General features: G+C 38.8%; 1 protein-coding gene and 1 long non-coding RNA gene across 2 annotated transcripts; one reads left to right on the forward strand and one right to left on the reverse strand.

The window, feature by feature from the left end:
- The first annotated feature begins 3301 nt into the window (after nucleotides 1–3301).
- On the forward strand, nucleotides 3302–10772 carry mettl3 (methyltransferase like 3). Its single transcript, XM_036596243.1, has 11 exons — nucleotides 3302–3500; nucleotides 4869–5056; nucleotides 5178–5648; nucleotides 6337–6512; nucleotides 7340–7553; nucleotides 8022–8209; nucleotides 9673–9711; nucleotides 9962–10070; nucleotides 10162–10227; nucleotides 10333–10445; nucleotides 10531–10772. Exons 1-11 carry the CDS (start codon nucleotides 3395–3397, stop codon nucleotides 10640–10642), a joined length of 1782 nt encoding a protein of 593 aa, XP_036452136.1. The 5' UTR covers nucleotides 3302–3394; the 3' UTR covers nucleotides 10643–10772.
- LOC118825576 lies at nucleotides 10773–21768 on the reverse strand. The gene is made up of 3 exons (XR_005008668.1): nucleotides 21456–21768; nucleotides 12778–12876; nucleotides 10773–12059 (listed from the first exon to the last, which is right to left on the reverse strand). It is a non-coding gene; the product is annotated as an uncharacterized LOC118825576 (long non-coding RNA).
- Nucleotides 21769–25066: the final 3298 nt, after the last annotated feature.

Genomic DNA, 25066 nt, shown 5'->3' on the forward strand with positions numbered 1-25066 from the left:
GCCATCTTTCTGAAGTGGCCCTTCAAAGCCACTAATAGACAAAAGTGTTCTAAACCTCAGACATGAAACCTTCAGCAGTGGTGCTAATGGCTGCTAAGCAAAGGAGTGCGCTGACGTGCAGCTCCCTTAAGGCCAGAAGTGCGTCACTTGTGATTAAGCGCAAAGTATGTTTGCATGTCTTGCTCTCTGCGTGAGGTCCTTGTTACACAGAGCTGCTAATGACGAGAAGTGACTCAAATGTTAATTGGTCTGCATGCCCACTGCTCCCCCAATAAGGATCCATCCTGTACACTTGCCAGCTGACTGCAAAGACACACGCATGCTGACATATACTGCCCAACACCTATCACGACCTGGTATTTATGGAGTAGAGATACAAACAGAAAGTTATCTGTGGTCTAATACACTCTGCTTGTTCTGTTGCCAGACAGCATCAGCAGGCCACACTTTTCAACTGAATATGGCATAAATATATACATAAATATGCATACTTCAACTATTGAGATGCAAGTAAAGGTATTCAGAGTGGTTTGGTGTGAAATTAATTGTTAATTGTAAATAAAACCTACTGACTGAGATTTCTTTACAATGGTGGTGATAAGGACCAGGATTCACATAGCCAGTGAGCCTAAACTCGTCTTTCGAGTTTTTGTATGTAATTTTGATGATGGTAAAATAAGTTTTCTTTGAGTATTTTGCCTTACAATGCTCAGCACATACCTCCCCACCAAGAAAGGCTTTAAAAATGCGTTCAGGCAAAACCTTACCTCAAAACTATTATGAAAAGATGTCTCAGACATCAGCAATGTATCTGTAACCATTTCACGTAATAACTTTCTGTGATGTAGCTTTTAGAGGCATTAAACACTTCAGACATCTGGTTCCTATCACTACCACTGTGAATAATTCTAACCTGGTATGTTTCTCTAGAATGGAGCATTTCACATCAAACTGCTCTGAATGATGTGGTTTACATTTTAACAATGTGACTAGAGGATTTAATTGTAAATTCCGTTTCTTTTTGCAGTGTTACAGCTTCTATCATACATTTATGTTGGCTTGTGACAAGCAAGGTGGCATTAAAACCCCCTGCCCCCAACCGCCCCGAAACCACCACCTCTGGTTTCCTTGATTACCCTGATTACTCATCCCCTCCTGTCTGGCCATTAACATTTACTAAGACGGCATGTCAAAGGTGTGGGCAACATGCTGGGCCCCGAAATACATAGGATCTCTCCTTTCCACTGCAGTTACACTCATGCCAGTAATAATAAAGATTAGAAATAGAATTTGTATGAAAGGATGTTGACCTTTTTTCACAATGTATACATACAATATGAAAGTACGTACATAAGTGTCTTTTGCCAACTTTTAAAATGGGTTAGTTGATTAGAAAGACAGATAATTCTCTATCACCTTACAGAAACAAGAAGCCAATAAATGCAGTTTTCATCATTGTTAAGTTGATGGTAGGGACAGCTGGAAAATGTCTCTGGGTGGGTAGGATGGTCCTCCTTCTCCCCCCATCATTCAGCACAATGCTACTAGTCAGCGCAGGCATCTGTTGGCTTATGTAACAGAACTGGTGGTTAGCATTCTCCTCCGAGCATGTTCAAGCTGTCCAATGACTTTGTGTTAGCAGCAGTTCAAAAACATGTGGTGGCGCTTCACAGGTCTCAGAAGAAGCTTGTGTTTGCCTTTGCCCTCATAGCACTGATGGCATTGCGAGACTTGGGGACTAACTGACTAAACTGGGGAGTAAATTGGAAAAAATCCAACAAAAAATAACCTGTTCATTTGACCAAAGTAACCAGTCAGATAGCAGGATAGAATTAGATCACAGGATTCACAATTAGGAAACAGCACTGAATTTGCCAAATCAATAGGAGGTTTATAGCCAGTCTGATTTAATTTGCCAATCAGATTTCTAGATTCATTGACCCAGTGCAGCATTCAACTAACTAACCAATAAAAGCAATAAGGGCACAGGATTCACTGGGCTTCATTTACCAATATCCTCCTAAGTTATTTCTTAAATTTGTTATGTGAATCCTGAGAAAAGGTCTTTGTCAGATTCATGACGTGTTCCTAAACCACAAGATTGTCCACGCCTTTGTGCTCTTGACTGTGTGTAGATTCTGTTCTTACCTAAGAACAAATTCCAAATAAGAAAACATTGGTGAATGTCAGAATCTTCCTGAAAACTGCATAAACGGGTTTTAAGACTAAATTTCTTCTTAAGGACGGTTGGTGAATGAGACCCATTCAGTCTGTTCTATGTTATATATTCTATATTTAGTCTATATTTTCTTCTTTTATTAAACCTAGAATGGTAGACTGGCAGCTGGAATGGATGAAGTGTTAAAGATGCTACATATACATGACCTAATTTACAAGTAAATTGAATCATATCAACACAGTCAGTTCACAGCATGACAGACCCAAAAAGTACTGAGATGACACAACTGCATAAGAGACCAAATAAATCAGAGGTGAAAAGATGCTGCTGCTAAAAATGAGAACGTCTGCAGCTTGAACACTTAAAATGGGAAAAAAATACTAAGTGCTGCTTAAATAGGCTACAAACTAAATACTAAAAGTTGTGTGTACATTTCTCCGTAAAGGCCACTAGATGGCATCGCTTTGTTACTCTTCAGCCAAAGAAATATTTTTCTATCAAAATACTCGCACACATTTGTTTAAACCGAAACTCCTCCTTGATGATTTGCCAGTGAAGTTGTTACAAAAGCTAATCTTACCGTGTTATGAGATGATTCATCACACGAATATATTTAAAATAGTCGAACTTCTCGAATGTTTGAATTACTGGACCTTTGAGTGGATACCGACCGTCCAACAACTCCAGAGAATTGATTACTTTACTTCGAAATTTACTCCATATACACATTTCACAGTCTTATCAGTGATTTCACGAGTCTAATAATTTCATTTTTCATCAATTCAGTCATTCAGATACACCACATTTTTAGGTAAATTTTCAAACGTGTCCAAAACTAATTACCACATTTTTATTTTTAGTTTTAATGCTAGTAAAAAGAAATGGTTCCATTAAAATGAATTTAGAAAATCCTTTACTTATTGCTGGTGAGACCTGAAATTCTACATCGTAAAATATATTTTCTAAACGTAGAATTTTGATGTGTAAGAATTCAATTCACTTCACGAGTACTATTTTTTTACTTAGTCGAGTTGATTTTTTTTCCTGCATAAAAGCTAAAACGGGCTTTCTTCTCTGTCGTCCTAAAGACTTTTATGCAACCTTTTTCCCTCCGGCTCGCAGTTTCCGCTATAGACAGGAAGTGTTCTCTTTGTGTGTTTAGCTGAAGTTTGCGAAGGTTTTTGTCGAGGTGCCCTTTGCATTGTGTTGTTCAACATGTCGGATACATGGAGCAGCATCCAGGCTCACAAAAAGCAGGTGGACTCTCTCCGAGAGAGGATCCAGAGGAGGAGGAGAGACCCCGCGCAGCTGGGCGCCGTCGGTAACTGAGCGTTACTGCTGTTTGTAGCCTGGCCGTGCAGTGCAGTACAGTCAGCCAGCAGCTCACAGCGAGCTTAACTGCGTTTAGTCGCTGCAGTGTAGGTTTAATACTGTGTAAAAATGACAGAATATAAACCGCGAGCAAGTCTCCTTCTAAATGATGGACGTCCTTTACATGAAAACACGTAGAAATCTAGTTAGTTAGATTACGTCAGTCTGTGAATGCCAGACACACGCAAGCTAAAAGTGGTGAATTAAAAACAGTGACGGCCAGAGGTGTAACGAGGCTCCTCCGGGGCGCCTAATATGACAATTACTTCCAATTATTAAAAAATGCTAGTTTGCTTATTTACACTGTTGTTCTGACTAACAACGCCCTCAAGGCATGAGACTCCACCACAAGCCTCTAGCGTTAAAGGGGAACTCCACCTATTTTAAAAAAATTCTCCATAATTAAATGGTTAACATGTCAACAAAATAATTCAGATTGGTTTGCTTTGTTCTAGAGAAACTTAACCGAGTCAGAATTGTTCACAGTTTTGGTGAAAGGAACCAGACGTCTGAAGAGTTTAATGCCTCTAAATAATATTCATGCATAGTTATGATTACATTGCCTGATGTCTGAGACATTGATTTACAGTAGTTTCGTGGCAAAGTTTTTAGTCTAAAACGTTTATTTAATTCGTTCATATTTTTTCAGATTTCCACAATGTTACCATCATCAGCATTGCATATAAAAACTCAGAAGACACTGGTGGTTTTGGATAGTAAATAAAATGGATATATTTGTGTTGTAGACATTGTGACCCCTGCTTCCCTTTGACACCATTATAAAGAAATCGGAATTGGTAAATCTTTCTAAAAATGAACTGTTTCACCTCAAACCACTGTGATTGACTTTGGTTTTATATAACCATTGAATTATACGGAAACTTTGAAAAATCAGTGGAATTTCCCTTGATCCTAAACGTTTATGTTAGACTACCTATTTAAGACTTTAAACGTATAAATAATGTATGAATGATTTTGAAGCTTGTGAAGCATTTCTTTGAAATAAATAGACATCAGTGCTGTCTGTGTAGTGTTGTTGGAGACTAACTGTTGAGCTGTCTGCAGTTGTGTCAGTATTTGTATGAGAGTTTACAGCGATTACCACCCCCACCCCCCAACCAGTGTTTACGGCACTGGTGACATCCGTCTCATAAAAGTTCATTATTATAGCTCTTGGTTGAATATGCCAGTTAGTGAACGCACTCCACTTCTCCACTTCACATATAAAAAGAAGTACATAAGTACTATTGCTTGTGTACTATGTGCAAGCACTGTGGAGTTAGTGATCATCTTCATGAATTTTTCTCTCTCTTATCAGAGGTAGGAGGTGTTGATGGGGCAACCACACGGAGTGACAGTCCTGGGCCAACTGTCCAAACCCCCGCACAGGTAGAGGTGGAGCGTCCACCGGACCCTGAATTAGAGAGAAGACTGCTGGGATACCTGTCCGAACTGAGTCTGTCACTACCCACTGATTCTCTGGCCATCACCAACCAGCTCAACTCTGTATGTATGGCAGTATGAGATTACTCAATGTGATATGTGCAGGTCTGTGTTTTCTATATATTTCTGTACCTTGATTTTGATCTCTTCCTCCTTCTTCTCCACTCCCCTTTGTCTCTCTCAGTCTGAATCACCAGTATCCCACACCTGTATCCAGAGTCTTTTACTCAAGTTTTCTGCTCAAGAGTTGATCGAAGTCCGGCAGCCAACCATCACTACCTCGTCTTCCTCCTCTTCCTCATCCACCTTGGTCATCTCCGTAGATCATACAAAACTATGGGCCATGATTGGCAGTTCCACCGCCCAACCTCAAAGGACTGGTGTCAAAAGGAAAGGCGATGATTCCATTCACCAAAAAAGGGGCCCTGGCTCCTCCCCTCTGCTTCCCTCTCCATCCTCACCACCCAAGACTTCGTCTATTTCCCTGGCATCGTCATCTAATTCACAGACAGGGACTTCTGATTGGAAGATGGGAGGTGCTGGAGCTGGGGCTGAGAAAAAAGGGCGAACCAATAAGGGAAAGACGTCTCATGTGGATATGGAGATAGAAAGCCTGTTGAACCAGCAGTCAACCAAGGAGCAGCAGAGCAAAAAGGTACAAAGCATTATTAAAGCCACTGGTCATAAAGAGTCTTTACTGGGTCAGTCCATGTGAAATTAGCAAAGGCTTCTTGACTGACCAAGTCAGATTTTCTTAAAACTCAGGAAACAGTTTCACCAAACAGACGGTGTGCAAAAATGTAGGCTTCTGCCTTTGTTGGTTTCCAAGAATATATATTCTTATAATACCTAAATGTATCATATAGAATATATTAATATATATACATTTTGTTCTTGTGCTCTGCAGTGAATTTAGTCATTTATATCTCCAACCTGAAAAATATCAGATCTTTCAAATGTTGGTATTTGCTACTTATATCCCAGTATTCTTTTGCCAGTTAGTTGGTCTTAAGTAAAGAATTCTGATTTGTGAACCATTAAAACTCACATTTACAACTACATTTCAAATGCATTATTGATCACATTTTAATTAACAAATGTACCAAATATGAATTTGTATTTTGAGCCAAAGTAGTAAAAAGTCAAATAGCCTGCATTTGATATTACAAAAAACAGAAGCATAAAAAAAACACTCTGTATAATCACAGAACTGTGTTAGATACATTATTAAGCAAATTCGAGATGGTCAGTTGAGAACTTTTTCTGAAATCTGGTGGACTTACCTTATTACAAGCAAAGTACAAGCGAATGATGTTAAATATATGTACATGTGCATGTGGTAGGTAAGCAGAGAGATCCTTGAGCTATTGAACACTAGTTCAGCCAGGGAGCAGTCCATTGTGGAGAAGTTCCGCTCACGAGGTCGAGCACAGGTACAGGAATTCTGTGATCATGGGACTAAAGAAGAATGTATGCGGTATGGAGACACCCCACAGCCCTGCAACAAGCTGCACTTCAGGTTGGTCTGCCTCATACGTCCCACACAAAGATAGATTGGTCTGCCTCATCCCACACAAAGATAGATGTTAAACCCACTGAGACTGACGTCTGATCTCTTACACCGGGCACAGCTTGTTTTGTAGGACCATTGGATGTGATACTGTATTTATTTACTGTTAGTACTTGCAGCATCATACTGTTCTTTAAAGAACATTCAGGACTTTTCAGATGGTTTCCTATTAGCACATGGGTACTTGTCCTTCCCTTGCCCCATTCTCAGTTCAGTTCAATTTAAGTTTATTTGTATAGCACCGTTTAAAACAGACTTTGTCACTTGCAGCTTTATAAAAATACGGATCCAGGCTGAATCTTTTGGGGAAAATGCCTAAATGTGATTTTTTTTTTCTGGCAAATATTCTGGCTGCAGTTTATCATGCAATTATTTTTAAAAAATTAAAGATTTAGGCCTGTGTTTTTTGACCAAGAAGACCAGCATATTAATTTTTTTCTGGACTGAGAGTTGAAAGCTGAACATGTTATGTCAGACTGCCAACTTGTTAAGCCAACATTGTCCATAATGTAGGTTATAATTTTGATGGAAACTCCTTTTTTTTTTTTTATTTCATCTAAAACCGATTATGCTTTCAGTAGTCCAAGCCCCTTATGAGCACCATGTCTTGAAATAATTTCGGTAAATTCTATGAGTTGTGTCAAATATGTTCAGAGTGAAGGATATAAGAACATAGTCAGTTAGGAAATGAATGTAGTGTAAAGCATTGTTGTGTCTGAAAAAAAGGTTCCATCAGATAAGTTCCACTGGTTGAAACAGTCATTTGACTTCCATAGGCGAATCATCAACAAGCACACGGACGAGAGCTTGGGTGACTGCTCCTTCTTGAACACCTGTTTCCACATGGACACCTGCAAATACGTGCACTATGAGATCGACAGCCCACCTGAGGCTGAGAGCGGCACGTTGGGACCACAAGCAGGGGCCACCGAGCTGGGCCTGCATTCTGGAGATGCAGACAGCAATGTTGGGAAACTGTTCCCAGCGCAGGTAGGAGATCTACAGAGTATTAGAGAAAAGGAGAGAACATTTGACTGTAGATAGTGGCTGTGCACTAGACTGTCTCATGATTAACGGAGATCTTGATGCTGGACCAGAATTGGATTCAGTTGGATGACAGTTTCACACAGCTACTTTGTTGAGATTCTAAAAGCAAGCTTATTTTTTGCTGAGATGAAGGCATTCTTGGAAAATTTTCCTTTCCACGTGTGTTAATGCTGGTTGTTATTAAAAAAGAACTGGCTTAGTTGATGTTGGAATTTCTTATTTCATGCTAGAGCCAGCCAGCTGCATTGTGATTTATCAGTATCTGAGTTTTTCAGACTTCAGGAGGGCTAAATGCGTCCATGCCTAAGCTTTTGAATTAATGCCTTTAGGCTCCCCTTTTTAGTAGATTTTTGTACTGATATTAATGTAGTCCAGCTGTAGTAGTTTTCTTTATTTTTTATTCCGCATCAGTGGATCTGCTGTGATATCCGTTACCTGGATGTGTCCATCCTGGGGAAGTTTGCTGTGGTGATGGCTGACCCTCCATGGGACATCCACATGGAGCTTCCATATGGAACGTTGACCGATGACGAGATGAGAAAACTCAACATCCCGATTCTCCAGGATGATGGCTTCTTGTTTCTCTGGGTCACTGGCAGGTGTGGATAAAAGTAGCATTATTTAATTTAATCTAATCATTATATGGATGTTCTACTTGAACAGAACATCTGTACTTGTTATGACTTTGCATAAAGAATGTTGATTAATAATCTTCATGCGACTGTATTAGAAGAGCATTTTCTGTGTTCCTAGGTTAAACTGCCTCAACAGAGTGAGGTGTACATTTGTATAAATTTAGAGTTTGAGGAGCTTCATCTTAACTTCTTCTATTAAAATAGGTTAAATTTAGAAACCTTTTACATAGTGGAGGAACTGTTTAACCCTTCTTTAAACAGTGCATCTTGTTTAAACCTTAATCTTGGTCCAGTGCTTAACTATTAAACAAGACACAGCTGTTGTTCACCCAGTTTCTGGTACAGAAGTCTCGGACGTTACACTGCAGCTTTCTAGACTTTTAAAAAGATACTACTCTATACAGAAGATAAATACATGCAGTGATATTAGAGGTCAAATCACAAAACTGTTAAAAGAGACTTCGTATTCTTACTATCTTCTATAAAAGACTGCGGTAAAGCTGTTTTTTTCTCTGGCCCAATCCTGCCCCTGGGTAGAGGAGCAGTCGCATTTTAAACCGTCATAATTGCCTTCAAAAAACCTGCCTCTGCGCTGGCTTTTATTGACAATTTTAACCTCTTCTGGAGCTGGCCATTATTCTACAGATTTGACAGAATTCATCTAAACAGGCTTGGTTCACAGATTTTAGGACACAACATATTTTACTCTCTACATATTTTTCACTCTAGATGACTACGCAATACCAATGATATTTGCTCAGATGTTCAGGTAATTATTGGTAGTGGACCTAAGACCAGCTTTCTACATAAGCACAAAAGAAATGTCAAATGAAGCAGACATATTTAATGGTTTTATAAATACAAACAACCTAATCTGCATTGGGCCTTCGCCTCCTTTCTATTGCCAACCAAAACCTCCCATAAACCCTAAAAAAAAGATTGTTTCTTCTTTTAGAACTATCTTGAAATAATTCATTTAAATATTAGAAGTTTACCTCAAAAGAATAAAATGGACCAAAGTACTGACTGCACAGTCTGACCCAGATATATTAATCCTAACAGAGACATGGCTTAAGCACCCCATATGTGATGCAGATGTAGCTCTAATATAGAATTGACAGAGAATCGAGAGGAGACGGAGTAGCTATTTTCATAAGAGCAAATATCCAAGCTAAATTACTAATCACAGTGTTAAAAAAATGTTTTTGAGTTCTAGCTTTGAAAGTGCCCCAAGTGAAAAATGAGTCTGTTGTATTAGTAGGGAACCTTCAGGCCTCCTTCTGCTCCATCTTCTGCAACAGATTAAATATTCAGTAAGCCAGTGTTTCCCATAAAATGTGTAAGTAATTAAAATGCCATTTATAGATTTGAGAACATTAAAAAAATAGACATTTACAACTTCTCTCAATGTTCACATTTGTTTACAGAGCTATGGAGCTCGGCAGAGAGTGTCTGAGCCTCTGGGGGTAGGTGTATTTATCTAATTATTTATAATAATGTTCCACTCTGTGCTGAAATAGCAAAGGACCTCCTTGTGTTTTGTATTGTCAGAAGTTACACTTTTGCAGTAGCATCATAATGTGAACAAATTTGCTTTCTAAAGAAGCAATGAAAATTCTCTCTAGTTGTCTGTTTCAAACTGCCACTGGCAGTGTTCACCTTGGCTGGGCTGTGATTCACTCTTACTCTCTCGGTCTCTCTTTCTCTCTGGCTCAGATATGAACGTGTTGATGAGATAATTTGGGTGAAGACCAACCAGCTCCAGCGGATCATTCGCACAGGAAGGACTGGACACTGGCTGAACCACGGCAAAGAGCACTGCTTGGTGAGTTTCTGTGTACTTTCGTTGTGTTTCGTGGTCCCCCCCCGCCCCATCTTTTGCAACTTTAAATCTCTCTCTGATTCTTTCATATTAGGTAGGGGTGAAAGGAAACCCTCAGGGATTCAACAGAGGCCTGGACTGTGATGTGATCGTTGCAGAGGTAGAAACAGAAATATTACTGTGATGTTTCTCATGATATTTGGTATTATGTTGATCTTGTGCATTTAAAAGTAAAACAACATTGGTTTTCTCACACGTATGTTAGGTCCGTTCTACAAGTCACAAACCAGATGAGATATACGGCATGATTGAGCGTTTATCTCCTGGCACTAGGAAGATTGAACTCTTCGGGAGGCCACACAATGTTCAGCCAAACTGGTACATAGTTGAAGTTATAGCAGTTTTGAATGTTTTTTTTCCTTTTCACTCCTGTTATTCACGTCTGTCCTTTTTTCAATTCCAGGGTAACTTTGGGAAATCAGTTGGATGGAATTCACTTATTGGACCCTGATGTAGTAGCTCGCTTCAAGAAACGCTATCCAGATGGAGTGATCTCCAAACCCAAAAACATGTGAAGAAACTCAGACTGACACATGTGGAGTCCTCTCAGAAACTTGCAGATTACAGGTTTACACACTGGATATGTCCAGCCTGTGAATATTTTTGTATTGTCATGTGTTTTTAATAAAACACAGCAGAGTGAAAGAGGTTTTAGAACTGTTTTTAATAGCAAAATGGCACATACAGATCATAAAATCACACCTTGGAGACAGAGAGCTCTGTGAGAGCAATGGACAGTTTAAAAATCACTTTTTTGTTTAAATTTGACCAAACCAGATTTGATCACAATGTTTTCTTGCATTCTGTTAAACAAGTTTTGACCTTATTGTTTATTTGTATTTTTTTTTTAAATGCAGAGAAATGTAATTTTGGCATTAATGAAATCTCTGTATCAACCTCGTTTTTGTGGATCACATTTTTTTGTTAAACTCTGCAAACTTATAAAAGACATATAAAACTTTTTAAACAGTGTTATGGTGGTTGACAAGATGGGTTACAGCACTGTCTTGACAATCACTAACAGTACTCTAGGATAAACGTAAACCTGTTTGCTGTGATGTCGCTACTTGATGCTGTTAAAGTGTGAAGAATTAAGAATGAACAAATGTGTGTAGTATTTAACATCTTGTGTCTGCATACAAACCAATCTGAGCTCTACGTCAGTATAAGAGGCAAAAGGAAAAGAGCACTTGTAAAGAAACCAAAACGGCCTAAAAAAGAAAAGAACTTCTTTTTTAAGCCAGAGAAAAGACCTCGACCTCTTTTTGCTGATACTATTTGCAGTTAGGGTTTGTTAGCAAAGAATAAGAATAATAAGAACTGAATAATTTGCTGGTAAAATGAAAACATGACAAAAAGTAGTTGCACAGAACCATCAACCATAAGCAGACATCTGTGTAGAAGTACCAGAAAATATGAAAGGCCATGCCAAGGGAAGCGAGCAGGACAGAAACTAAAGAACACAGAAAGCACTTTTTGTAGTCTCATACACATCTCTGCATAAAAGCTCAGGACCTTCATTTTCCCTTTCTCTCTTCAGTGTAACTCTGCCAGTCAGTGGTGTTTTGCTGGCAAACACACTGACTGATTCCATCTTTGTGTCAGCACTTAAAGAGGTCATCCATTGAGTGGCTATGAGACACATCTCGTTTCAGTTCACCTTCCATTACCCATGATAACACCCCCTGTCTCTCCGGACAGTTCACAACTGAGGGGTCAGAGTTATTTTCAAGAGCTTGGCAACCAATGGGAGTTAATATGTGGCATCTACTGCATTGATGTTGCTGTCCATCTGGTGTCTGAAGGAGACCCGAGCCTTCTGGGAAAAATACACCTGAGGGCCACCCAGGCTGCTCCCGCTGTCACCCTCACTGCCCATTGATGTGGTGGAAGAGAGACGTGGCTTTGGTTCCTCACTTGATATGGCAGTTTCTTAAAGAGAGAATTGAATTAGAATATTAGAACCAAGATAGAACAAAATACAAAGAGCTAATATCTGGTTCTAGTAATGGCTTGAGTTCTAAATCAGTGAGCAGAAGATTAGCATTCATATTTGAGTTTAGTACCATCTGAAACTAACTAATGTAGTATAGTGTAGAATCCAATAGCGTATTAACCAAATTACTGTTAAGCCTCCATTCGGTTCTAATCACATAGCACTCAGTGTGAGGAAAGCTGAGCTTTAACATGCCATACATTTCCTTATCTGTCAGAATTGAAGTATTAAGTAGGTTTAGTATTTTAAAAAACGAGAAGGTGAACTTTAGGGCTGTCACAGTTAAAACTTAACATGATTAGTAAAAAGTTAAAATGCTTTCTTGGTGATTAGTTGGCAATTTGCATGATGACAATGCACATTACATTCCCTCACAGGTCTCTCACAGAGCCTGGTGCCACATGGTGTATTGTACATATGTGAAAGTCTTTTTAAAGGTTTCCCAGCTGATCTTTTTCCAAATTAAGTATTTAGGAATATTTAAAAGGCTCAGTTAACTTGTTCAGTTAAGTCGATTGTTGTTAAGCCGTTTTTAAAAAGCTCAGATAGCTTAATTGTCAAAATAATCGATGGATCATCCAATTATAATATAATCAATAGTAACAGCTCTAATAAAATTACAGTAAGATAAAATCAGTAGCTGGGGTCTCCTACCTGTCTCAGGAGGGCACTGCCTGTTCTTGCATTTGTCTTTGCAGCGCCTGTAGAAAGGGAAGCACAGGAGCACCTTCACACCCATTCCTCCAGGGGGCGCTAAGGAATAAGAGGGAGGGCAATGTAAGAAATTTATCAGGGAGAAGAGTCTGTTTCTTTTCAGTTTTGAATTAACAAATTCCTGCCACTTAAAATATTCAGCTCCTAATTATATTGTTTGTTTCATTATTAAGTGAATTGCTATGCTATTATTTTTTTATTTTAAGTTGTTATTTTGAGATACTCTCTAGTTATTTTGAGAAACTTTCTCATTATTTTAGCACACGCACAGACACACACACACACACATATATATACATACATACATATATATATATATATATGTGTGTGTGTGTGTGAACTAGATACTGATAAATAATGAGAAGGTTTCTCAAAATAATGAGATATTGTATCTCAAAATAATGGCATAGCAATTCAATGATAAAATTTTAATTAGGTGCTGGATTTTTTAGTTTAGGTGGGGGGAATGGGTTTCCATACAGATGTCACATACTTCAAACTTATTTGATCCCATTTTTGCGAACTGAGAATGAGACCCATCATTAAATCATGATCTGATTACATTGTGGTATTGATGGGAATAGTTTGTTTGATTATGTGTTGAGGGGGATAATCTAATCGAATCAAATCTTCACACCCTGCCACAGTGTCTTCAGAAAAAGAGGTGTGGCACCGCTGTCCAGCGCTAGCTAATCCTCTGAATCGACGTCAGTGGGCTAGACAGGCGTCCTGCTAAGCCCTTGATTGGCATTAGTCAACACAATAGGTCATGTTCTCAGGGCAGACATGCAGATCTCTTTATGATCCAGTTGAAAGTCATAACTCTAAACTGCCAGTAACAGCCAGCAGACGTGGGCTAACTACTCACATTTACTCAGTTACATGTGCTCAAGTAAAGTTTTGGTGGATTTGTACATTTCCGATTTTATTTTTAAATGACTTCCACATAAGTAGCCTATATATGTATGGAAATGAATCTACATTTTACATTTAGGTCACTAACATTTAACTGCTAATTCTTTTTTGGGTTTCATTTCAAAATGTGACATTAGTGACATCATCTGTACTGATTTGTCACTGATCATACCTCTGAATTTGGAAGTTCAACATTTTATTTTAGCCCAAAAGGATCATATCAGGAGAAGAATAGCATGTAGGAAACAGCAGTTCCTATGCCGATCAGGGCTGGTTATAAGAATTTCCATGCAGTTCTATTGGGAGCTTTGCAATGTAATTATCTGAGCTCGAGTTGTGTTTTTGGAAAGATAGTTTTACTTTTATTTGAGCCAGTAAAATAACCAATGCTCTTTCACCACTTTTTAATATGTTCAAACATGAACCGCAAACCAGTTGTACTGGTTTGTATTTAAAACATCTATCAGGTTACATGATCGCTGCAAGGCCTTCTCATTTTATACCACTCTGTCTCATTCACTGAAATGATTAACTGTGTAAACAAGGCTGCTCACAGAGTAGAGATAAAAAAGAAAATAAAGGATTGAATTGCGTGAATGTATATATTCCACATTTACCATGTAACTCATGGACACAGATAGTGTCAGTAGACGTTGCTGACAAAGTCACTGTCACAGAGATCCATGCCAGTACATGCCCTAGACACGCCTCCTAAAGCATTTCTCATTCTCTCTGAGGCTGAATATTAAGAACATGAATCATTGCCTTCAGAACAATACAATTAGATTTTTAGTATAAAAAAACTATTACTATACAACCACTACTGCAGGAACTACACAGTAGTGGAATATAACAAAACAATACAAGCTCTTTTTAAGACTGAAACATTTGAAAAGTTTAATTTGGCCAAAAAATGAGAGTATATTTTAACAAATATCATTAAAATTGATGTAGCTGAATTCCCCACCTTTAGATCAATGCATTTTCCACTGCTGCTGAATAGTCTTATTTCTTTCTCGTTAACATTATGACATTTAATGTCTTCAGCTGAATCACTATTAACAATGTTCTTTTCTCTCCACAGCTCTCTCTCTCTGTCTCTCTCCCTCTCTCTCTTATTCTCTCTCTCTTGCCTGTCGCTCCTCCAGCTACCCCATACTTCGCAGTTCTGAGGTAAACTCTCATAAGCTTGGTAGCTTTCTCACACTACTGATAATCTGGCACATGATCAACTCCACTCAGTTCCAGCCCATGAAAAAAAAAACTTCTGGGACAATGTCAGTTCCCCCAGAGCACACAATGGCAATTGTGTTTCCATTTGACTTATGTGATATTGCAGAACAATATAAAACAGTATACGTGCCTTTACAGCCTGGCAATCACTCAAGTGTAGTTACAGATTTGGTGCCGATTATGTAAAGGGTCAATATGAGATGAAGTTTTATGTGGTTCTTGGAAACTGTAAAAGCCACAATGACAGTAAGATCTTAGAAGTCTACCTGTACAATCTTGAAAAAAGCTTGAACACCCAAATTAAATATGTTTTGTTCATTTTCTATGTGAAAATAAGTGAACACATCCTGTACAGGGAACAAACTTAAATACTTGTCAATTTTTTCCTGCTAATTTTAGTGCACTTTTCCCATTCCATACAAAATGGCATAACTTTTTTTAAATAACCACATTTTATATTTCATTTTTCCCAATGTGTTTACTTTAGCAAATAGACAGTAACTGTGTATTTAAATTGTGCATGGAAAGTGTGTTCTCTGTAGAGGATAAGTTAACTTATATTCTCTTAGAAAATCAAGCAAACATGTCCTTTGACCAGGGCACCCAAACTTTTGCATACGGCTGTATGTAACTTTTTAACATTGAATCTAGCATGACAGTACATTATGAAGGTCAATAGGGTTGCTATTGAAAAAACATCATTACAGAGGTTTATTTTATGGAGCTTTCTCCAGGCCTGGACATCTTCAAGCGTCCTGTTGAGCTTTACACCTAAACATATAACCATTATATCACTGTTGTACATTTCTGGTACATTCACTTTACATAGTGTGCTTACTACTCTTTATGATACAAAGGAAATCTGTGGGCCTGTGTTAAGTTGTTCTGCTGTTTAAGTAGTCATTTACTTAAATACCAAGAGCATGGATTACGTCTTTTACAAACAGTGTTTCTATGCAACTACACAGCAGCCTTTTCCTGTTCTTATGTTGGGACGAATTACATATCTGGCTCTGTGCTTTGTCCACAGTGATAGCCAGTAAAGTACAGATGTTCATTCACCAGTGTTGCCTTGAGAATGTAATCCTAAGCCATCTCTGTGCATTGTAATGGTGAACTACTCAAGCTTTTAGTGCAACCATGGTGTTTGTCACTGGATCAGGCGAGGTTACTGGGAGAACACAATGTTCGAAGGATTTTCTCTGAGAGCTTTCCCAGTACTGCAGCCTCAAAGCAACAGTAAAATCTTATTAGTGTTATTGTTTTCATGTAGCAATTGGAAATCTTACATAGCTTTGCTCTCATATCTAAACCTTGTTACTCCATTAGTTTTTGTTTTTTGAAAGTGAAACTCTGAACACAGTGGAAACATTTTAAGACTAATCGACCAATAGAAATGGTCCAAAATGACTGAGAATAAAATGTTGTTACATTAACTTCTTTTAAAAGATTGTTGTTTTTTCCTCTTCCCCTGTAAAGCACTTCAAAAATATGAGGTTTTGTTACAACAGCAAACTCATGCTGCCCTCTCACTTACAGCTGTAAAGGCAAAATGGAACAGATGACCAATATTAATGCCATTCTGCTTACTAGCTCAGATACAGCCAATGCATACTCCTCCCCTCACTGTCACACCCTTAATTCAACACAGACACGTTGTGTAGACGGTATCGTCAGTGGTGAGGAACTGTAGGCTCTTGTTCTTTCAGACTGAAGCAGAGTTCTCTGGCAGCACTCAGGAGGGATATAGTGAGAGAGATGAGAGAGAGAGAGTTAAATAACTCGTAACTGGTGACTTAAAGGGGAAGTCCACTGATTTCTCAAACTTTTCACATAATTAAATGATCAATATGTAAACTCAGTCATTCAGAGTGGTTTGAGGTGAAATGCTCTGTTGTAGAGAAACTCAGAACTGTTCACAATTGTGGTGATAGGAACCAGATGTCTGAAGAGTTTAACTCTTCTTCTCTTTAAAAGCTAACCCAGAGAAAGCTATTTCATGTAGTGGTTATGAATACACTGCCTGATGCCTAAGATTTTGTTTCTTGAATGTTTTGGCCTTTTTTTTAATCTCCTTTCATGTTGGAGAGGTATAAGCAAGGTGTCGTCAGCCAAAACAGTCCCCAAAGAAAACTTTTTTTCTTGCTTTATCACCTTTTTACTATTATAAACATTACATATGAAAACTCAGAAGATATGTAGGTTCACTGGTCATTTTGGATAATAAATAAAATGACCACATTTTTGTTGTAGACATTGCTACCAGGCTTCCTATGACCACAACTGTAAAGAAATCTGAGTCGGTAAGTTTCTCTAGAATGGATTGAACAAATCTGAGTGACTCAGTTTATAGTGATTGAATTCTGCAGAAATAAAGAACAGTGGAATTATGTAAAAAAAACAGTTGGAATTCTCCCTTTAAAGGCCAGAGAGAGCCATTTTTTCCTCTTCTCTGTTATATTTTTTAACTCAAGGCTTTAACCCAAGTCCCAGGATGACGTGGGAAACCTGTGGGCCTGCGCTAAGCTGTCTTGCTGCTCAAGTGGTCATTTACTTAAAAACCTACGAGGCCTTTCACAAACAGGATCTTTATGTGACTATACACGGCAACAGTTCCATGTTCTTACCCTGAATGGTAGGACAAGCTACATATCTGTGTCTGGGTGTTTTCACTTCTTCATAGGTTAAGTAAACATAAATGAAGGAATTCAACTTGACTTTTTCCAAGCAGTTCTCCAAAGTTTACTCACAACACATGGCCACGCCCCCGCTCCCTCATGTAGGCCTAGACTTTTCTGAGAATCCTGAGCCCCCAAGTCCCACTGTTTATACATACAGTATATCGTAACTGTTCAAAGGAAAACAAGTATCTCCAAACTGACCACTTTAAAGGAGAAGGCAAAAACGCTCTTAACTTTAATGCATGTTAATGCATAGACATTTTATTCAAAGCAGTTTTGGAGCATGCCTATTGGTCCATTCATCATGAAATTTTACACAATGTAAAGGGCAACTGAGGAGCGATGCCATAGAAGAACAACTTTATGTTTGAAAGAGATGTGTGAGTGTTAAGAACCTTCTAAAGGCTTAAAGAACCTTTACATACTATAAACGTTCTATACCAATTTAAGGCTTCTTTCAAGAATCCTTTCATTATGTGGCAGTTCTTCAAACTTAAAAAGGTTCTTCACACTGACATCTTTACAAAAATAAAGGTGCCAAAAAGGCTTCTTTGGAGCAGCTTAGTAGAAGAACCAGTTTTGATTCTTTAAAGAACCTTGTTGACTTGGACATGCAGTTCTAGGAGCCTTTCATGTGCAAGTTTGAAGAACGTCCACATAATGTACAGGATCTGTGTCAATTAAAGGGTTCTCCTAGAACCACAAGTCCAACATACAAGCCATTTAGGAATCTTACTTTTTTAAGAGTGTACCAAAAGGGACATAGCCTCCATAACATGCTTCTTGAACCATAAAAATGCACTCAAAATGAGATTTTAACTCTGTGGTTAGGCTACTAATATACTGCACATGTTGAACGACAGCGAAAACATTCTTAAGCTTTTTCAAAGTATGAAATTGCAATTCATATCCACAATCATGGAATGTGTGGTTGAGGGGGTTATGGGCAGTTTTCTGGAGATGTTGAGCTATGTGTATGTGGCTTCGTTCCTCCTTGGACCCCTCTGAGTCAGGCACGGTGCCCAGCACACAGCGATGCTGCTGCCATTTCACGTTAATATGCTTGGACAAACTGGCCTAGTGAAACTCTCCCTGAAGAATTTGGAGGGGTAAATATATATTTTAAGGTCCTTCCAAAGGTCTCTGTCTTCAGCATTACCATCATTAACTTATTTTGATAAACCTAAGATTCTCTAACATTGTGAGAGACTGCCTTTGGTCTTATGAAATTTATACTTGACCATGCAGAAACATTAAGTAGTAAGGACTGTATAGTGGTTCACAGTTTTAGAGCATATATGTAGTTTTAGAGCATGTAATATGTCCCCAAAATTGTGAAAAAGATCTTTAAATTTTGTACATATGTACTAAAATACAAAGCAATCAAGATGTAGATTTATTTATGTTGAAGTACAGATCAAACTGCTGTAAAGACTTTTACGGCCTGTGAAGACACTGTCTGTGCTTGAGTATTTGAGAGCCTAAAGTGGAGCATTTGATTAATAAAAACAAGAGAGAAGAATGGAGATACTCAAGGCACTTAAGTTGACACCAAGTGATTTGCAATGTCCTGACACCAAGTGATTTGCTGCCAGAACGGTCTGGTGCCAAGTATGAGCAAATTTCTTTTCCTAAGAATTGAATACAGAATCCAGTCCTTTCTATCAGTGGTTCCCATCTGTAGTACTAGAGTAGCCCTGTGCTGCATATTTTTGGTGTTTTCCCTGCTCTGCCCTGTCAACCAACCTACTAGTGAACAAGCCCTTCCGGAACTGATGTGACTGTGTTTGAGCAGAGAAAAGACCCAAATGTGCAAAGGATGAGTTCTCCAGGACCAGGAACCACTGCTTTATATACTGAATCCAAGACATTTACAGCACTGACAGACACTCTTGTCATGTCACAGCAGTAGGCAAACATAACATTAGGAGTCTTGCCCAAAAACTCATATTAATACAACATAGTGCTTGCCCGGGTGGGGTATAGAACCTCAGTCTGGCGCATGGGGGGCAGCTGTGTTACCCACTATGCAATACAAACTGCATTTATAGCTAGAGTTCAATTTGGGAGTTGATTTTATTACTGTCATTATAGGACCTGAGATGTCTATTATCTGTATAATGATCTAAGTCATTTTAAATTTACGATATTTGCCTTTGAAATGCAAAATTTATCAAAGTCCACAAAAATGAACACAGCAAATCCAAGTAATGTTAAGCTGTTTTATACTACAGTCATCTGCTGATGATAATCCTGCTAAAAACACATTTAAAGTTTCTGTTGGTTCCAATAGTCAGTAATGATGTTTTGTGTTTTTCTGATAGGTTGATATCACAGTGGAAAGGACTCTAATGGTTTAACAGGTGTTCTGGAACTGTTGACAGGTGCATTTGATGGTTTCCTAAATGGGGTATGAAGATGAGCTACAGGTTCTACTTGTGGTCTCTTCTGGTAACTATTAAGCCAATTCCTATTAGAAAGCATAATGGTTTAAAAAGACAGTTAGATCCTATAGGACTAAAACCTGATAGAATAACATTAGTGACTGTGAGACACCATCAGGAACCAACAGAAACTTTTAATGGTTTCTGTGATTTCTTTCAGCAGAGCACCACCCCCCTGGAGACTTTTACAGTTCAACCACTGTTTATATCAGCTGTGCAGGACAAAGTGCGGACAGCAAATAATTAGGCTTCCTCAAACATGCACGATAACGCGTTGACTGTAATGGCGCCTATAGCCTTCCAGACATCCCAGTAACAACAATAAGAGGGCGAAAGCTAACTTCAACAGCTCGGAAGGGAGGCAGATACTGGGGGGAATTGTGCAACTGCCCTGCTTCTTCAGCGCTCTGCTCTCCCACACGGACTCAGCGTGTCGTACGTGACGTACAAGCTGACGGCAAAGAGGAACAGCAGCGTTTACCAGCTAATAAGGAGCCGCTGAGCTCACACTAAATCACTCGGCTGGACGGTCGAGAACGCCTTCAGCAGATCTACTGCTGCTCTAACCACAGTGAAAAGCGTGTCACATAAAAGTGCTGGGTGTTCAGGAGAAAGCAGAGCGGTCATGGACGATAAGAAAAAAAGCTGTAATCTCAGCTATCTGTGAGCTAATCAGAGGAAACCCAGCGAGCCACATCCATTCAGCTGACTGTAGGCTTCTTCGACCACGAGGCTGAAGTTGGCTTCCTATTCACCAGCTCCTGGTTCGAATTTTCCCGTTCCACCTTAAATGGTGCAGCAGTTACATTCTGACGGGAAAATTCGAATAAGAAGCTGACTTCAGCCTCGTTCTTCGAGCAAGCTTTGATTAGTGATACACAGCTAAAAATGCATTTCTTTACTTAGAAAAAGCCACAGTAAATGCAACAAGCATTTTATAGTAAATTCTGGTAATTAATACTTTACTACAAGCTACTACATACGTTTCAAAGATTACTATAAGGCTGTACTGCAGGAATATCACATTATTATAGATCATTAAAGCATTGTTCAGCACTATAGGTATCTTGTACTTTTTAGAATATTACTGTAGATGTTTTGTAAAGGTGTACTGTTCAACATGCCTCTGTTTTCATTATTTTGACTCTGCTTTAATACAGTGAAATGCGTGGCAACGTTGGCAGTAATATTTCTTGCATTACACAGACCCTCCCACCGTGACACACCTCCAGCAGAAGTAAGGTAAACAGCGTTTTTTTACCTTTTACCTTGGTTTGCTTCGTTTAAAATAGTCTAGTTCACCTGTCGTGCAGAATGTAAATGATAATTTACAGTATTGACTTACGCTTCAAAGCGTCCCAGTTGCACTGAAATCGTGGTTCCTCAGCTGGCTTCAAATGGTCGTCAGTAACTCAGTAACTTCACTCAGTCAGATTAATAATATTTCACTGGCTGTTCCTGTCCTGACAGCACGCGAAGCTCGGGGAGCACACGGAGCGCTTTAGCTTTAAATAGCTCATCTCAGCAGCTAGAGCGCACACGGACCACAGGCCACGCCCCCTCGTTCTCCGCTCAGTGCTGCTTCAAGACTCTGGCAGGGCTCCAGAGATGAGTGATAAACACGCTCTTCACAGACCGCCTTGGACTGCTTGTTCGACCACTTGTAGGAATCTTACAGAATAGACCGTCTGTGTTAGATCCAGTGTTTTCGGAGTCTTCAGAACACCCCTTTCTCTAACTGCTAGCGTTTGTAAGTAAGCAAGTTGGTAAGTTTTGTTTATAAAGTAGCCAACATTTAAACATTTCCTCCCACACAGAAATTATTAAGGGTCAGGCACATATTCCAAACTATATGTACATATATGCAGTGTTCATGTATGTAGGTATCAAAAATTGGACATATATGCACAATATATGCACATATACTGTATGTCTGAGACATATGTCTTATGCATGGATCATACATATATGTGGGAATACATCAGACATAACATTATGACCACCTCCTTGTTTCTATGCTGATTGTCCATTTTATCAGCTCCACTTACTATATAGGTGCACTTTGTAATTCTACTATTACAGACTGTTGTCCATCTGTTTCTCTGCATACTTTATTAGCCCCCTTTTACCTGTTCTTCAGTGGTCGGGACCCCCATGGACCCTCACAGATGCACTGCAGTAACACTGATGTGGAGGTGGTGTGTTAGTGTGTGTTGCGCTGGTACGAGTGGATCAGACACAGCAGTGCTGCTGGAGTTTTTAAACACCTCAGTGTCACTGCTGGACTGAGAATAGTCCACCAACCAAAAATATCCAGCCAACAGCGTCCTGTGACCACTGATGAAGGACTAGAGGATGACCAACACAAACTGTGCAGCAGCAGATGAGCTATCGTCTCTGTTACATCTACAAGGTGGACTGACAAGGTAGGAGTGTCTAATAGAGTGGAAAGTGAGTGGACACAGTGTTGAAAAACTCCAGCAGCACTGCTGTGTCTGATCCACTCAGACCAGCACAACACACACTAACACACCACCACCATGTCAGTGTTACTGCAGTGCTGAGAATGATCCACCACCCAAATGTAAGTAAAATAAATGTCCCATATTTGAAAATGGCGAGTTTCAAATAAGTTGGCATATTTGTCACATACATGGTCATATATGACAAATCTAAGTTGGACATAAGTGGAATCTGCTGTGGTATATGCTAATTTATGTCATACATTAGAAATCCACACATTGCCATATATCAGATTTCTGTATCGCGTTGCCCAAAGGTACAGATAAACTAAAAATGTAATCGTAATAAAACAAATAGAGAAGCAGAAAAATAAAACAGAACAAAAAAGACAATTAAGGCACTCTAAAATGAAATCTACATGGAGACCAGCAATTACTAGGCTGTATTGTTTGGTATTAATAACTTTAAAAATAATAACATCAAAAAATTAAATGAAAATATTGCATATTTAAATATTGCATATATCTAAGAGGAGCACATGGAGCAGTGAATGAAAACACAGAAAGAAAGAACCCCATTGATGTGACTGTTGTGTCCAGGGAAATCCTCTGAACCCTGTAGGATTATGGAGGTATCAAATAGACATTACTGGCTATGTGTGGTGAGTTGGCTATTCATACAGACATACTGCGAGCGGCTGTAGGAAGTACATATTTATCTTCATTCCACCTTATTTGTTGCACGCTGAACACAGAACTGTATTGAATGTACTTGACTCATATGTGTGCATCAAGGAAAAATGTTACATCAAGACTACTATTGCCAAATGTAAGTAAACAGAAGGACAAAATCCTGATATTTTTATTCGTTTGAATCAAGTACAGTTGTAGGCAAAATTTTAGTCTGTCTATTTAGTGTCATGAATATTTGTTGTGTATAATTATTGTTTTGTGTATTTGTGGTCGTGTATTTGTTGTTCTATATATTTATTTTCTGATGTATTTCTTGTATTTTCTTTATTTTTAAATGTTGAAATGTTGTTGGTTGCAATGTTCTTTGCTGTTTTTGGATCGAATTGTTTTCATAAGCTTAACTGGGCACTCCATACTGATTTTGACCTTATAAGCCCAGCCCCGTCATAGTCTCCAGTGCTCTAGTTTGGGTTTAAATCTGCATTACTCTAGGGACCTGATGAAAGCCTGTATCTCTAAACTGGTTCAGTGACTTGCATGGCTTGCTGTGCTACGTAAGCTGAGAGTGACTCAGAAAAAAAAACACTTTTTCTATCTTAGCTAGAAGCCCTAGGGTGGGTCTTCACCTGAACGGAAACTGAATTTGATACTAATTTTTTTTATAGTAAATGTATCTATTTGAATTTCCAAGAAATGTGTATACCAGCAACACCACTACCCTGCCTGACTAGAGAGAATAGTTTTACCTGAAAATACCTACCTGGTGGTGAAGCATCAGCATAAGCAGTGAGTGGGTCTCATTCATTTCCTGTGAGTAAGAGAGTCCTCATTACTATCAATGCCTTCATTATGTTTACTCATACAGGCTAAGAAGTGAAACAAGGCAGAAGATGATGTAAAGGCTCCATATCATGGAAACCTGAATTTTCCTCACTGTTCCTTGGTGTAGTATGTAAACACTATTAACCTTTCAAAACATACCATTCACTCTCCAGTCCATACAGCCCATATATGAACTAAGCTGCAATGACAGCTTGTTTTAAATTAATTGCTCAAAAACAAAAATACATATATCTACCTATTTAGAATAGGCTCCAGCTCCCCCTGCGGTTAGTGTGTGTGTGTGTGTGTGTGTGTGTGTGTGTGTGTACCTATTTAGAGTACAACAGTGTAGCCCATTTCTACTGAAGTTTGGTTTTGCATAAGATACATTTATTATGTTGTTAGCAAAAAGGGTTCTACACAGAAAAGGTTCTATGGTTTACAACAGTAGCAGAACCCTTTATGATTCTTTCAAAACTTTCTACAGGCTTTCCATCACGAGGAAAGACCAATTAATCATGCAAAGCACAGAGCTGGGTCTTTGAATGTTCAAAGTTCTACACATCATTGCTGTTGGAACAAAATTTTGCATTTCCGTTTTTGTAACTCAAAATGGACAAATGGACAAATAGAAATGGTCCAAAATGACTTTGATTAAAATCTTGTTACATTCATTTACATTAAAAGTTTTTACTTTTTTAGAGATGGGAGGTTTTGCTCGGACTGTGACAATTTAACCATTGACTTTGAAGAACCCCTTTTTTAAGAGTGCACCAAGGGTTTGCTAACTGGGCCCATGCCTTATTCGCATTGTTATCTGGGCCAATCTTTCAGGAATTTTGCCATTGGATTTTCTCCAGTGGAAATTTACAGAGTTGATTTCCAAAGAAACAGATTAGAATGCACACCAGAGTATCTGCTGCACAATCTGGGTTGCAGTCCAGGTTCTCCATCGATGCCAACTATGCTGTTGCTTTGG

This window comes from Colossoma macropomum, unplaced genomic scaffold, assembly GCF_904425465.1.
Source record: "Colossoma macropomum unplaced genomic scaffold, Colossoma_macropomum, whole genome shotgun sequence".
Classification (NCBI taxonomy): Eukaryota; Metazoa; Chordata; class Actinopteri; order Characiformes; family Serrasalmidae; genus Colossoma; species Colossoma macropomum.

Excerpts from the sequence above, each read along its gene's own strand:
- mettl3 (XM_036596243.1), top strand. The coding sequence starts at position 3,395 with ATGTCGGATACATGGAGCAGCATCCAGGCTCACAAAAAGCAGGTGGAC. Across the intron at positions 7,554-8,021 it reads GGAAACTGTTCCCAGCGCAG|TGGATCTGCTGTGATATCCG; the intron begins GTAGGAGATCTA and ends ATTCCGCATCAG. Across the intron at positions 8,210-9,672 it reads TTTCTCTGGGTCACTGGCAG|AGCTATGGAGCTCGGCAGAG; the intron begins GTGTGGATAAAA and ends ATTTGTTTACAG.